Source organism: Mycteria americana, chromosome 10, assembly GCF_035582795.1.
Source record: "Mycteria americana isolate JAX WOST 10 ecotype Jacksonville Zoo and Gardens chromosome 10, USCA_MyAme_1.0, whole genome shotgun sequence".
NCBI classification, from domain to species: domain Eukaryota; kingdom Metazoa; phylum Chordata; class Aves; order Ciconiiformes; family Ciconiidae; genus Mycteria; species Mycteria americana.
This window is the reverse complement of record NC_134374.1, coordinates 4,768,403-4,781,500: the sequence shown is the minus strand read 5'-3', so window position 1 is coordinate 4,781,500 and position 13,098 is coordinate 4,768,403. Positions and strand designations below refer to the sequence as shown.

At 45.0% G+C, this 13,098-nt stretch overlaps 1 protein-coding gene across 5 annotated transcripts in view; it reads left to right on the top strand.

Moving 5' to 3' along the window:
- The window catches only part of NRK (Nik related kinase), a 108,028-nt gene that overhangs the window by 60,287 nt on the left and 34,643 nt on the right, over positions 1–13,098 (top strand). For 4 of the 5 annotated variants that reach the window (XM_075513043.1, XM_075513041.1, XM_075513046.1 and 1 more), the window contains 3 exons: positions 2,090–2,242; positions 10,973–11,104; positions 11,934–12,001. In XM_075513043.1, coding sequence (XP_075369158.1) covers positions 2,090–2,242; positions 10,973–11,104; positions 11,934–12,001 — 353 coding nt within the window. The remainder of the gene's footprint in view (positions 1–2,089; positions 2,243–10,972; positions 11,105–11,933; positions 12,002–13,098) is intronic. The other variant, XM_075513044.1, reaches the window with a different exon arrangement.

The following is a 13,098-nucleotide window of genomic DNA, read 5'->3' as shown; positions in this document are numbered from 1 at the left end:
ATGGAATTTAGTGTGCAGTCACTGTTAACTTTTAATTTAGTGGTGAAATAAATTATCACTAGTTGCAGATAAAGTGCTGCCTGCCTTTTAGGTTCACAGCATGAGGCTCTTGTCGTTATGGCTACCATAATATACTCTAGTTTTAAGGACAAATTATTTTACAGTATTACCTATTTAATCTCGGAACTTCTTGGAAGTCACAGATCCTTCCACTAAAATCATAATTAGTGGTACAGGGTTGCATTTTTTGGTTGAAGTTTGAGACTTCGTAACAGTTAACAGTCATAATTGTTCACAACAATTTAAAAATGCTTTAAAGTTTTGACTGTTTTTAACAGTGATAATTCATTGAATTTGTTCTTGTTGATATTGATCTTTCCCAGTTTATTAGCCAAAATGATGCTAGTTTCTCTGTTGGGAGAGATCTACACAGGGATAGAGATAGCGTACTCAAGAGCGAGATTGTTTGCATGCTTTTTAGGACTCAGTTGGCATTTACAGGGCCAATTATTGATATTAAAAAAACTCTCCAGAATTATTGTTGCATTGAGGCATTAAAACAAACGAACGAACAAAACCTAAAGCCCTCCAAAGCCTCAAGCTTGATGTTTGGGGCCACAGAACCCTTTTTTGGATGTCTTTGCCATTGCACTCATCCTGTCGCAGGCAGGTCAGGGTGGGTTTCCTCTGGTGTGTGCAGATGTGAGCTCACACTGTGCTGTGTCCGGTCCCACCAGCACCAGAGCTAACGAGCTGAGAGGCAAGGACGCCCAGCTCGGGCTTGACGCTGCACTAGTTCAGTGCCTGGATAGGGGATATGGGAGCCCAAAGCGTCGGCTACATGAGTTTGCATCTGGATCATAATATATTGCATGCAAGCACCCTTTGGGCACAGAGATGGTAGGTAAATTATTGTATCTAGCTTTTACATTTTCTTTCTTGCTTATGGTAAAATTTGCCTTTTATTATTAGGAGTTGCAAGTAATGAAAACCTGGCCTCGAGCAGTATAACGATTGAGTTCACCGGGGCTACAATTTCATGGTATTTGGCTGCGGTTGCTTGTTTTAATAAGGTTTTTTTGTGGGGGTTTTTTTTGGTGTTCTTTTTTTCCTCAGTTGAGATCTGTGAGGCTAAGTGGAATCATTTTCCATCTCCTCAGCAGTTTCCTAGGCTGTGTTAAGAATATGCTTACCTTCCTGACGTAGGCACAAACATCCAGATACAGTGAGAGGTACCATTAAGAATGCCCACCCAGACACAGATAACTGGGTGTTTTTATGGCATTAATCTCTAGTTTACTGTGTAGAGCTGTTTCTAGGCTGCTGAATCGGAGGTTATGCTAAAGATTTACACTAGAGCATGGAAATTAGTCATGTTGGATGAAACTGGAAAGAGTAGTGGGGTCAAAGCCATGAGAGAAAGATTTTTGTAATGAGCAATACCCTCAGGAAATAAAAGGACCTTTATTCTTTCTAGATCATGTTCCTCAGTCTTTTCCATAGTGTAAGTAACATACCAAAAGATAGTGTTACAAGTGTTATAAAGCAGAAAGCAACACGCAGTAACGTCAGCGTTGTAGAAGGGGGTAATAAATGCACAACAAAACTGGCTGCATGTTGTCAAAGATAAATAAATACAGACAGGTGATTCCTCCCAGGTAAAATCCCAGCCTGCAGCAAATGGGATGGCCTAGAATACAGCAGATGGCAACTCAGGCCCTATTTACTTGCTGCAGTTTGGAAACTTGATGGAAAAGGAAGGGTTGCAAATGGAGAGGCAATAATGGTTCGTATTGTGCCAGGGCCGACCTCTCCCCGACGGGGAGGTCCATGTGACGGATGCACTCGACCCCTTAACCAAACTAGCGGTAGTTTGGTACAGGCTCCAAAGGAGGTAAAAGCCTGAGCCATGGCCGGGCCAAGAACTCCTCTGGTTCCGATCTGTTCTCCAAGAACCCACAGAGAAGCTGAGTGGCACAGTGAGCGTCGATGCACAGAGTCAATGCACACTGTGCTGCTGCTGGAGAACGTCCAGGCTGCAAAGCCTGAGACTCAGTGTGCAACATGCTGCTGCTTTTCTCCTTCTCAGGCTGAGGACCGAAAAAAGAAAAGTGACAGCATCCAGCCTTCCCTCCAGTGGCCAGCGGTGCTGGGGCACGAAGCCACGCCACATGCCAGGATGGGATCTGGCAGCAGTTCCAGCCCTTGCACGCCCGCGCCGCAGAGAGCCGTTCTAGTACAGGTACAGTGCTTGCTGCCCCAGATGGGGAGGAGAAAGCATGGGTGGTTCCTAAGCAGAACAGCGCATTGGAAACCTGATTCCCTTCGCTCCTGGCACAAAGGACTGAGGCCTGTGCACACTGGCTCAGAGGTTTTTAGTGCCGCATGCTGCTAAGTTCTATGTGGAATTATACTTAGGCACTGCAGATCAGGGTTAGATAACAGTTATTTTTATATACTTGATGCCTGATCGCTCATTCCGTGATATTACTCTCAGATGTTTCACAGAAAGCCTGAATGACTGCGCTGTTGCAGTCCCTGGATGATGTATTATTTATATGGCGCCATAAATACATGTGGCACTTTACAAAACAAGTCCAAAGCCAGAATTTTTATCCCTGAAGACCATATAAACAAGCAAGTTTGTTAGTGATCTTATGAAATAATCTTGGAATATACAGAGATGCAATTAAGGACCAATGCAGAGTCAGATTTTGCCTGTGGATAGAGCCCAGAAGGTCTGTGACTTGAAAAATTTCAGTATCAGAGGTAGAAGAGGTACCTAAACAGTACCTATACAGTGAAAGCACACTGATAAAGTTCTGCATTGGAATCCTTCTCTCAAAACATTTTGCCTCCTGCTATTTCTACCAGTTCTGGGAGAGGTGATTCAGGGTTCTCGCAGTGTGCCCAAAAACTCGGCTTCCTTTCAACGTCCTCCTCTTTCACAGTGCATGAAATAAGTAGCTTAGACTGCAGTTACTTTTTTCTCCAGTCTCTTGTGAAGGGTCTGTAAGCACGTGTGAGCAAAAGAAAAACAAGACAGCAAGTAGAAATGGAATAAACTACTGTAAGTGTGAGCACAGCTCATTTAAGCTGGAAATCTCCACTTGCTTTGAAAACATGCGGTGGCAGGAATAATCATTCATCCCCTCAATGAGGATATACCATCATAGTGCTTGTTTTATTCTTGGCAGCTCTCAGTTTGTGCTGGACTCCTGGATGGATGGATGTACAGCTTCTGATCCATCTCTCCAGTTGCTTCTGTGGGATTTAGCTAGTGGTACCCACAGCCGAGTGGCATTTGGATCAGGCTTATGCGTTGTTTTGTGTGCTGCTGTGGCATCTTGTGGCCTCTTTTCCTTGTGTGTTGGATCTTGGAGTCAAAGGGGGAATATCAGACCGCAGAGGAGGATGGGCTATTAGTTTAAGCTCAGCTGCTTTCAGAGCATGTCATGCTGCCTCACCGCTGAGCCCTAGCCCTGTGTACTTCTTTGAGGCTACCTGCGATTATGGGTTATTACTATGACGTTAGGTTGTATTATCCCAAGCTTTTCTTAAGCTCATTGGTGGCCACTGAAATCTTGCTTGGCATGAGCTTCTGGTGAACATCCTGCATGGAAGATCATAGAATCACAGAATGGTTTGGGTTGGAAGGGACCTTTAAAGGCCATCTAGTCCAACCCCCCCTGCAATGAACAGGGACATCTTCAACTAGATCAGGGTGCTCAGAGCCCCGTCCAACCTGACCTTGAATGTTTCCAGGGATGGGGCATCTACCACCTCTCTGGGCAACCTGTGCCAGTGTTTCACCACCCTCATTGTAAAAAATGTCTTCCTTCTATCTAGTCTCAATCTACCCTCTTTTAGTTTAAAACCATCACCCCTTGTCCTATCACTACAGGCCCTGCTAAAAGGTTTGTCCCCATCTTTCTTATAAGCCCCCTTTAAGTACTGAAAGGCCACAATAAGGCTCTCTCCCCAGAGCCTTCTCTTCTCCAGGCTGAACAACCCCAACTCTCTGAGCCTTTCCTCATAGGAGAGGTGCTCCATCCCTCTGATCATTTTTGTGGCCCTCCTCTGGACCAGCTCCAACAGGTCCATGTCCTTCCTGTGCTGAGGGCTCCAGAGCTGGATGCAGTACTGCAGGTGGGGTCTCACCAGAGCAGAGTAGATGGGCAGAATCACCTCCCTCGACCTGCTGGCCACGCTTCTTTTCATGCAGCCCAGGAAATGCTTGGCTTTCTGGGCTGCGAGTGCACATTGCCGGCTCATGTCCAGCTTTTTACCAGTACCCCCAGGTCCTTCTCTGCAGGGCTGCTCTCAATCCCTTCATCCCCCAGCCTGTATTGATACTGGGGGTTGCCCCAACCCAGGAGCAGAACGCTGCACTTGGCCTCATTGAACCTCATGAGGTTCACACAGGCCCACTTCTTGAGCTTGTCCAGGTCCCTCTGGATGGCATCCTGTCCCTCAGGTGTGTCAACCGCACCACTCAGCTTGGTGTTGTCTGCAAATTTGCTGAGGGTGCACTTGATCCCACTGTCTGTGTTATTGATGAAGACATTAAATAGTACTGGTCCTAATACGGACCCCTGAGGGACACTGCTTGTCACCAATCTCCGATCTGGACATTGAGCTGTTGACCACTACCCTCTGGATGTGGCCGTCCAGCCAATTCCTTATCCACCAAACAGTCCACCCATCAAACCCATATCTCTCCAATTTAGAGAGCAGGGTGTTGTGGGGGACCATGTCAAAGGCCTTACAGAAGTCCAGATAGACAACATCCGTAGCTCTTTGCTTGTCCACTGATGTAGTCACTCCATCACAGAAGGCCACTAGGTTGGTCAGGCAAGACTCATCCTTGGTGAAGCCATGCTGGCTGTCTCGAATCACCTCCCTGTCCTCCGTGTGCCTTAGCATAGCTTCTGGGAGGATCTGTTCCGTGATCTCCGCAGGCACAGAGGTGAGGCTGACAGGTTGGTAGTTCCCGGGGTCCTCCTTTCTACCCTTTTCAAAAATGGGTGCAGTGTTTCCCTTTTTCCAGTCACCGGGGACTTCACCTCACTGCCATGAGTTTTCAAATATCATGGACAGTGGCTTGGCAACTCTATCAGCCAGTTTCCTCAGGACTCTGGGATGCATCTCGTCAGGTCCCATAGACTTATGTATGTTCAGGTTCCTCAGGCAGTCACGAACCTGATCTTCCCTTACAGTGGGAGGGACTTTGCTCTCCCAGTCCCTGTCTTGCAGTCCATCCACTCGAGAGGTGTGGGAGGAGAGGTTGCCAGTGAAGACTGAGGCAAAAAAGTTGTTGAGTACCTCAGCCTTCTCCTCGTCTGTTGTTACGAGTTTGCTAGTCATGCTCATCGGGGGGATACACTTTCTTTGACCTTCCTTTTCTGGCTGCCATACCTGTAGAAGCCCTTCTTATTGTTCTTTGCATCCCTTGCCAAGTGCAGCTCCAGCTGCACCTTGGCCTTCCTGACCGCATCTCTACACAAGTGGGCAATGTCCCTGTACTCTTCCCAGGATACCTGTCCCTGCTTCCACCACCTGTGCATTTCCTTCTTGCTCTTTAGTTTGACCAGCAGGTCTCAGCTCAGCCATGGCGGTCTCTTGCCTTCCTTTCCTGATGTCTTACACGTCGGGATGGAGAGCTCTTGCGCTCTATGGAAAGCATCCTTAAAGATCTGCCAGCTCTCTTCTGCTCCCTTGTCCCTGAGGGCAGCTTCCCAGGGGGTCCCATTGACTAACTCCTTGAACAGCTGGAATTTTGCTTTCCTAAAATTCAGGGTCCTGACTTTACTCTTTGCCTGACCCGTATCCCTCAGGACTGCAAACTCCATCAGTGCATGATCACTGCAGCCCAGGCTGCCTCCAGTCTTGATGTCATTGATTAGCTCACCTGTGTTGGTGACCATCAGGTCCAGTATTGCATCCCCTCTAGTAGGGCTGTCTATTACCTGGCTTAAGAAGTTATCCTCCATGCACTCCAGGGGTCTCCTGGATTGCCTACAGCTCGCCGTGCTACTTTTCCAGCAGATGTCGGGGTGGTTGAAGTCCCCCAGCAGGATATGGATAGTGCCTTAAAAAGCAAGATATGGCAGTGTCTTAAAAATCATGCCCTTGTTAGCAGCTCTGTATGCTGGCCATGTCAAGCTCGGCATGTCCAGAGTCAGCCCTCCTCATAGCACCATTCTCATGTTCTGCCTTTTTTTCAGGCTGTGCTTCGCAAAGTGCTCCAAGATGCTCCTTCCCCAAGAGCCAGGGTTCTTGCAGATCAGGCTCCCTGGCTCAGCTCTCCCCTATCCTTCTGCTTCTGTTTATGCCCTGGAGTGAGTCTGTGGGAGGCAGATAATAGCTGGCTGTTAGTGTCTTTAAGTCAGAGCCTCCCTGTGCCTTTCCTGTTCAGCTTGCTGTTTGGTGACGATGGAAGAACCGCCATAGACAGCTGTTGGGAGAGAAAAGGCCCTGTTTCTCCTGATAGCTTTTACCTGGGAAAATATTTGTGTATCTTCTCACATCCTTTTTTCCAGGGCCTGTTTGTCATTTTAAGTCACGAGTATTGTAACTGGGCTGAGTTGATGGCCTGGCTTGTAGCATCAGATCACTGGATTGCAAGGTGCAAGGTCTACAAGAAGGACAGTTGTTACTTAGCCTTGGGTAGGGGCTGGCAGCTTCCTTGAGGCGAATATTTCAGCCCTGCAATAGAAGTGGGATAGTCCATAGTTTATTGCAGGGCATTTGGGATTCTGCAGGAGCGAAGCGGCTGTACAGAGGATAGTCCTGCCCTGTATAAAATGCCACTCCCGGGATGAAAGGAGCTACGTTCCAGCTACTGCGTCACCTGGGACAAGTCACTTCATTCCTTTGCACCCTGTCGGTGCTTCTCTGTTTGGTAGTACCTCTCCCAGCTGCCAAGGGGAGTGGTGAGGAATGAAGCAGTATTTACCAACCTCTTTCGCATTCCTTGATGGAAACGATGCTACAAAAATTCTATGCTGTTTAAAGTGATGGTGTTACTTAAGGATAACAGCAGCAAGTGATATACAGTTGTCACCGTGTGATTTCACTCCCTGCTGGTAGCCGCCCTGTTACCTGCTCACAAGTCAGTGCTCCAGCTGATAGAGACCGTGTGGACAGGGAGAAGCCAATCTGTACTCCTACCTGCTGTGTTAGCATGGAGACCAGATGAGCTTCAATGGGTAATTTACAAATCCTCTGAAGGGTTGTGTTTCCTTTTGCTGGCTGGCAGCAGCTGTTGATGCTAATAGCGGCGTGTTTGGATATGCTGCCTGCATTAACTGTACGAAGTGCGAAGGCAATACGAGTGAAGGGCCAATTAGTCACCTGGAGATTAAAAGACTCACAGCAATATACTTGTGAAGTTCGATACGTGGGTACCTTGTTGATTTAAAATAAAAGTGAACTGTGGAATTAAAACACAAGCTGAATTCATCACAGATGTCTGTGCTGAAGAACTTCCAGCCAGGTTTGTCAGAGGGGGATCATCTGTCATCACTGCTCTGCTCAGACAAAAATGACTTCTTGTTTTAAACGACCATATTCTGTGAGACTTTGTGGTACTTCCTGGTTGCCCAAATCTCTCGAAATTATTTCACTGGAAATCTTAACACAGCCCCTGAGGTGCAGGGAGCATGATTTCTCGGTGTCTTGTGTCCTATCTGTCTGGTAAGGGAAATGTCAGATATTACCAGATCAGCATGTACCATTTCCACCTGGTTTGTACCTGTTTTGTGTTTGCTGCAGCACGGTAGCAGATCTGGCTCTCTGGGTGCGGTGGTGTGGGATGAGCCGTTCTGGGCTACCTGCAGAATTTCACAGAGACTTCTTGAACAAAGTCACTGAGTCTGTTTCTCTGCCCAGCATCTCCTGCTGCCTGACTAGTGGAGGAATTCAGCTCACATCTGAAATGAACTCCATTTTTTAATTGACTCTGTGGTTTTCCTGTAGGATTTGCTAGCTAGATCTTCTCTATTGTCTGGAGTAATGTGGCTGAAACAGAACAAGGCGGCTAACAATATTAGAAGAACTAGCTGTGCATTAGTTCATGGATTGACCCAGTATCCCAGAGCAGATCTGCTCAGAAGTTTAAGAAAATCCTTTTCCTTACACTGTTCTGTAGCAGCAGTTGCACTTACCTACCTCCTGTATGTAGATTCAGTTCAAATTAGTAACTTAGGCATCCTCCAAAAAGCCGTGCAGCCTGTCTTTTAAAAACTTTTTGGTTCTGAATCTTTTTAAACTAACTCTAGTAATCAGTCTTTTGTACTTTATCACCTTATGTTATAATTTCAGGAAGCAAAGGGTCCTTTTCCTTAGCGCTGTTAGGTGTGCCTTTATGGTTTGAAGATGCATAGTAGGTAACATTTGTCTACCAGTGCTTTCTGTGCATGAGGGGAGCTGCTGTTCTTTCAGTATCACTTATAATAAAAACAATTTAAGGCTCAAGTCTGAGTGGTTTAGAATCATCATTAGGTGGGGTTTTTTAAATTTTTTTCCCCCCACACAAATTATTTTATCTGTAAAATTTAAGGGGAATATCAAACACTATGATTTTGGGGCTTATCTGAGACATTATGGCTTGCTGTGGAATTGCAAGGTCTTGTAGGTCCTACAGAAATCATCCCCAAAACAGGCGTCACTTCTTGGCTTTACATGGAACCGGTGTACTGGTCTCTCTCTGCCCAAAGAAGGTATGTGGGTACCATCCGCAGTCACTTACATCATGATTCAGCAAAGCTCATCCATGCTTTTAAGCACAAATAGTTTTCTGGTAGTCTGCAGGACTCAAAAGCTGGAATTTAGGAAGAAATATAAGTATCTTGTTGAAAAAGTGGCAAGAAAAAAAAATCTTCCTATATTCTGATAATAATACACTTGCTATAAAACCTATTCCTATACCCATGATGAATCATTTCAGGGGAACACTTTGCTGTTGAAATAATTCTGGTTAACTGAAACCTACTATTAGTGACAATCATGTTGGACAAAAAAGTAATTTTGACAAAATGAAAGGACATGGATTATGAGATGTTATAACTCCTGAAAAAGCTATTTTCTGTAAAGGGAGTCAACAGAACATATTGTCCCAAACAGGCAGAAAAAGCACCTGAATATTTAACTAGGTGAACTTCTCAGGACTATTTTTCGACAGTTGACTTTGCCATGCTGGTCTGAGAGGTTGTCATGGGACGTTTGAATGGAGGTTTGGCATCTTTAACTAGTTTTAGAATTACTACCTGTCAATATTTAAGTGGTTTTGAACATTGTTCCCATGAAATAATTAGTCTTGTAGAGTTATAGGGAGTTTATAATCATCGTGTATTATTGAAAAGCTGTGCACAGTTCTCAGTTACTGTGTTCTACTTTTTAAGACTGGGGAACTGGAGAATTTTTACAGACTTGGGCTGATAAATCAGTAAAATATTCATCTGAGTCATTCTTTGGGGAAACTGAAATGCAGCTGCCTCTGATCTGAGTTGCAGTAACTCAATCGAGACACAAGAGTTTAAACTTTGACTCAGACAAAAATTGCCAGCCTCTTTCTTAGGCCTGCAGGCGGTGGGGATGCTGCTCTTGCCGTGCATTTGAGGAAGAGGTGGCTCCCAGCAGAGGTGTCTTAGCGTGCCAGGGCACGGGCTCCCTCCCAGCGCGGGAAGGACCTCAGCCCGTGGCATTCCTGCTGGCTGCGGCTGTCTCCGGAGAGCCCCGGTCTTGCTTTGCATGGGAGGTCTGACAAGATAAAGCACAAAGTGGTATAGCTTCAGGCATTTCTCTAATATTTTTTCTATTTCTGTAACATCAAATTGGTTCTAGCATAGCAATCCCTCAAGACGGTGCCAGCTCACACAGTGTTTCCATGTGTTCTGTCTCGGTCTTGTGTCCAAGAGGATTTCTCATTTCAGGGAGGATCAGTACATTCATTTGCCATTTTTAGCTCTCTGCCTTTCTTCCCCTTTGGAAGATGCCAGTGTAATAGATCACTAGTGTGTAGAATTTAAGGGTGTGTGTAGAAACTAAGAATTTCCTTCTTTTCTCCCCCCCCCTTCTTTTAAATACAGAAAGAATCACAGGACCAAATTTTGAGTATTTTAGCTTGAGCTTTACACTGCTTACTTGTTGTTCCCTTGGAATGAAGACTTTATAAGGAAGCGATTTGATTTCTTCCCCTCCCCCCACCATCATTAGGGCATTTGCTATCCGAGTGCTCTAATTTGGTACCTTTGAAGTTGTCTTTTAAACACAGGCGGTCACAATGGGAGCACCTGGACATGACTGTCCATGAGGTGTAGTCTGAGCATAGTTTCTTATTCCTTTCTTACTGCATTCTCAAGTTTGATTTTTTTTTTTTTTCAAGTAATTGAAAAATCTGTTACAGAGCAGGGCCAGGGCACCCTCATAACCACTGGGGAGTTGAAAGCGCTTCCAGCTGGCAGTTTGTCTCCATTGACTCTAGGTTGGTGATGGGCTTGCAAAGACTAGTTTGGAAGTCAACATCTAACTTAGGGGAGGTGGGTTCCCCCAGTGTTTATACTATCTAAATTCTGAAATGGAAGCATTGGTCAGGTTTGAATGAAATATACTTACTCAACAGTATTTTTTGCATCATCCCATTAACTGGTTCACTGTGCATTGTCAATGACCTATTAGCTTCTCCATAGATTTAAGAAGGGAAGATATATGTACAGCATAGATGTTTTTACTATTTCTTTTTATTGTACTCTTCACCTTGAAATATTTGTGCCTAACATGCTTATATGCTGGAAATGAATAACTTACTTCACAGTGAACAAGGTGAACAGGGCTGTATCCAAACACGATACTCCTTGTACGTTTACTAAAAATTTGATCTCACAAACAGAACCATTGATATCTGTTGAGATTGGGACCTGTTAACATAGGCAGGGAAGTACAATTCAACATGTATTTCATTTGTTTCAAGTGTGAAAATTTCCGGGCTAGTAAGGATGTGTACCACAGCAGTTCATTGTCAGATATGGTGACGACACCACTCAGCCCTGTGCAGGACGACGTATTCTGGAGCATGAGTCAAAATGAAGAACAACCCCCAAAGGTATGTGAAACTCGGGGTGTTTGGCACTGCCGGTGGTTAATAGCACTCCACTCAGTTCCCCTGCGCTGTGTAGTATCCATCCTCTGGACTTCATGAAACTCAGTGAAAATCTCATTGCTTGTACTGTACCTGGGTCTCCGTAATCTAGAAAGAAGATATGATTTTATAAGCAGGTCGGTGTTCTGAGTTTATGTGTATGTGTAATATCTGCGGGATCTGCAAATGCAGTTACACTTCTTTTGTTAGACCAACTATTTGTAGCTGCCCTTTCTGTGAAAAATCTGGCTTGTTGCAGAAAAGCTCATTAGTTTGTGTAATTCAGGTGATGGTGTATTTCTCTTTTTAACAGAATTTATAAGAACAAGTAGAAGAATATTTGTGTGGGGATGTGTATGTACATGTGTGCGCGTATCCATCTTACTACTTTGCTGTTGGGGGCTCTGTGTGTGTCTCTCTTCCCCCAGCCCTTTGGTAGCAACATAAGGTAATCCACCACCTAGGGAAGGCTGCATTAAGTGACTGCAGATGTGTTTCCCTGTGTGCTTTAAATATTGACCAAGAATAACGCTGACTCAAGGGAAAGGTGCAAACCACTTGCAGTCTGCACCTTGATAGATTGCACAGGCTTGGAGCAAATTGGAAGCATCTGCTGCTGACTTGCAGCTTCCTGTGTTGATATCATGGAAGACTTCTCCACAGGTCCCACTGAGGCATTATTCATTTATGTTGGTTAGTCTTATTTTTGCCTTGATACAGGGTAAGCAGCAGGTTTATTAACTGTGTCTAAAATACCAGTAGCAACCTTAAAACATTTTATTAAATCCTTAAGGTTCCAGAAAGGACAACCTCTAAATTTTACAGCAGGGATCAGCCTGGCCATCAGAGATGCCTTTCAAGGTAAGATCTTAAGTGTTTTATGCTTATAATAGTGCTGATTTATTGTCAATAGGAAAACTAAAGCCAATTTATTAAAAACAAAGCCATAACCTCAGTAACACCAAAACTGACATGGGTTCCTACCTCATTTGGTAGCAGTTACAATTATTTTGTCTTTTGAGTCAGTTTGTCCACAAAAATAACTAACCAAACTTCTTGATCTTAAACCTGAAGGAAGTGTGTAAGCCAGCTTCCTTTTAATGATTGACAGAACTGATTTAAAGAGAAAGAAGCCTCTTGTAGATCTCCTCCTCCTTTTCACACAAGGTAGTTCTGTCTTCTGCTGGAAAGCAGTACTTTTAGTATGTAAGGGCTGTTCCATCTGTAACAATTCCTGCAATTAGTTGTTTCATTTGGTTCAGCCTGTTTGGCATGCCCGAGTGGGTTGCATGCAAATTGTGCGTCCGTTTCCCGGTTAACGGGCAGCACGTTGTGCAGTCACTTAACTTCTTGTGATTTGGTGATGCTTTACTTTCCTTCACATTAGAGTAAGTGGCTGCAGATTACTTGCGATCCGAGCCTGTTGGCACGGATGATGGCAGGTGGGAGTGGTGCTGGTGAGGGCTGCCTGGATGCCCTTGCAGATGCTCTACATCAGCACCGGTGCCATCGGTCTCAAAGGGGAGTTAGGTGCCTGGATACTTGGGCGAGTGGGGGTCTCGCCCCCACTCCCTGTATAGGCACGTATAATTATAGCTTATGAAGCTTGTGCCTGTAGCTTTGTTTTGCCTGGTAGTAGCTTGAACAGGCAAGTATGCTGTCTGTAGATGTATCTTGACTATTTTGGCAGTCAGCCCTTAAGGCTAGCGTGCTTTTTTCATAGCCAGGGGAAAAGACCAAGGATGCAGAGAGCTCAGCGATAAAGGGTAGCCCCCACAGGATGTCTAATCAGGGAACATAGTGCTGTGAGAAGCTAGGGTTGGAGAGATTTGAAAGGGAAGTAGATTTAGCTGACATAACAAAATAATGTGCAGCACTTCTGATGAGCCAGAGTCAGAAGCATCATCTGAAATAACTTTCAAGTTAAGTCAAGCCGTAAATGCTCTCTACTTACAAAT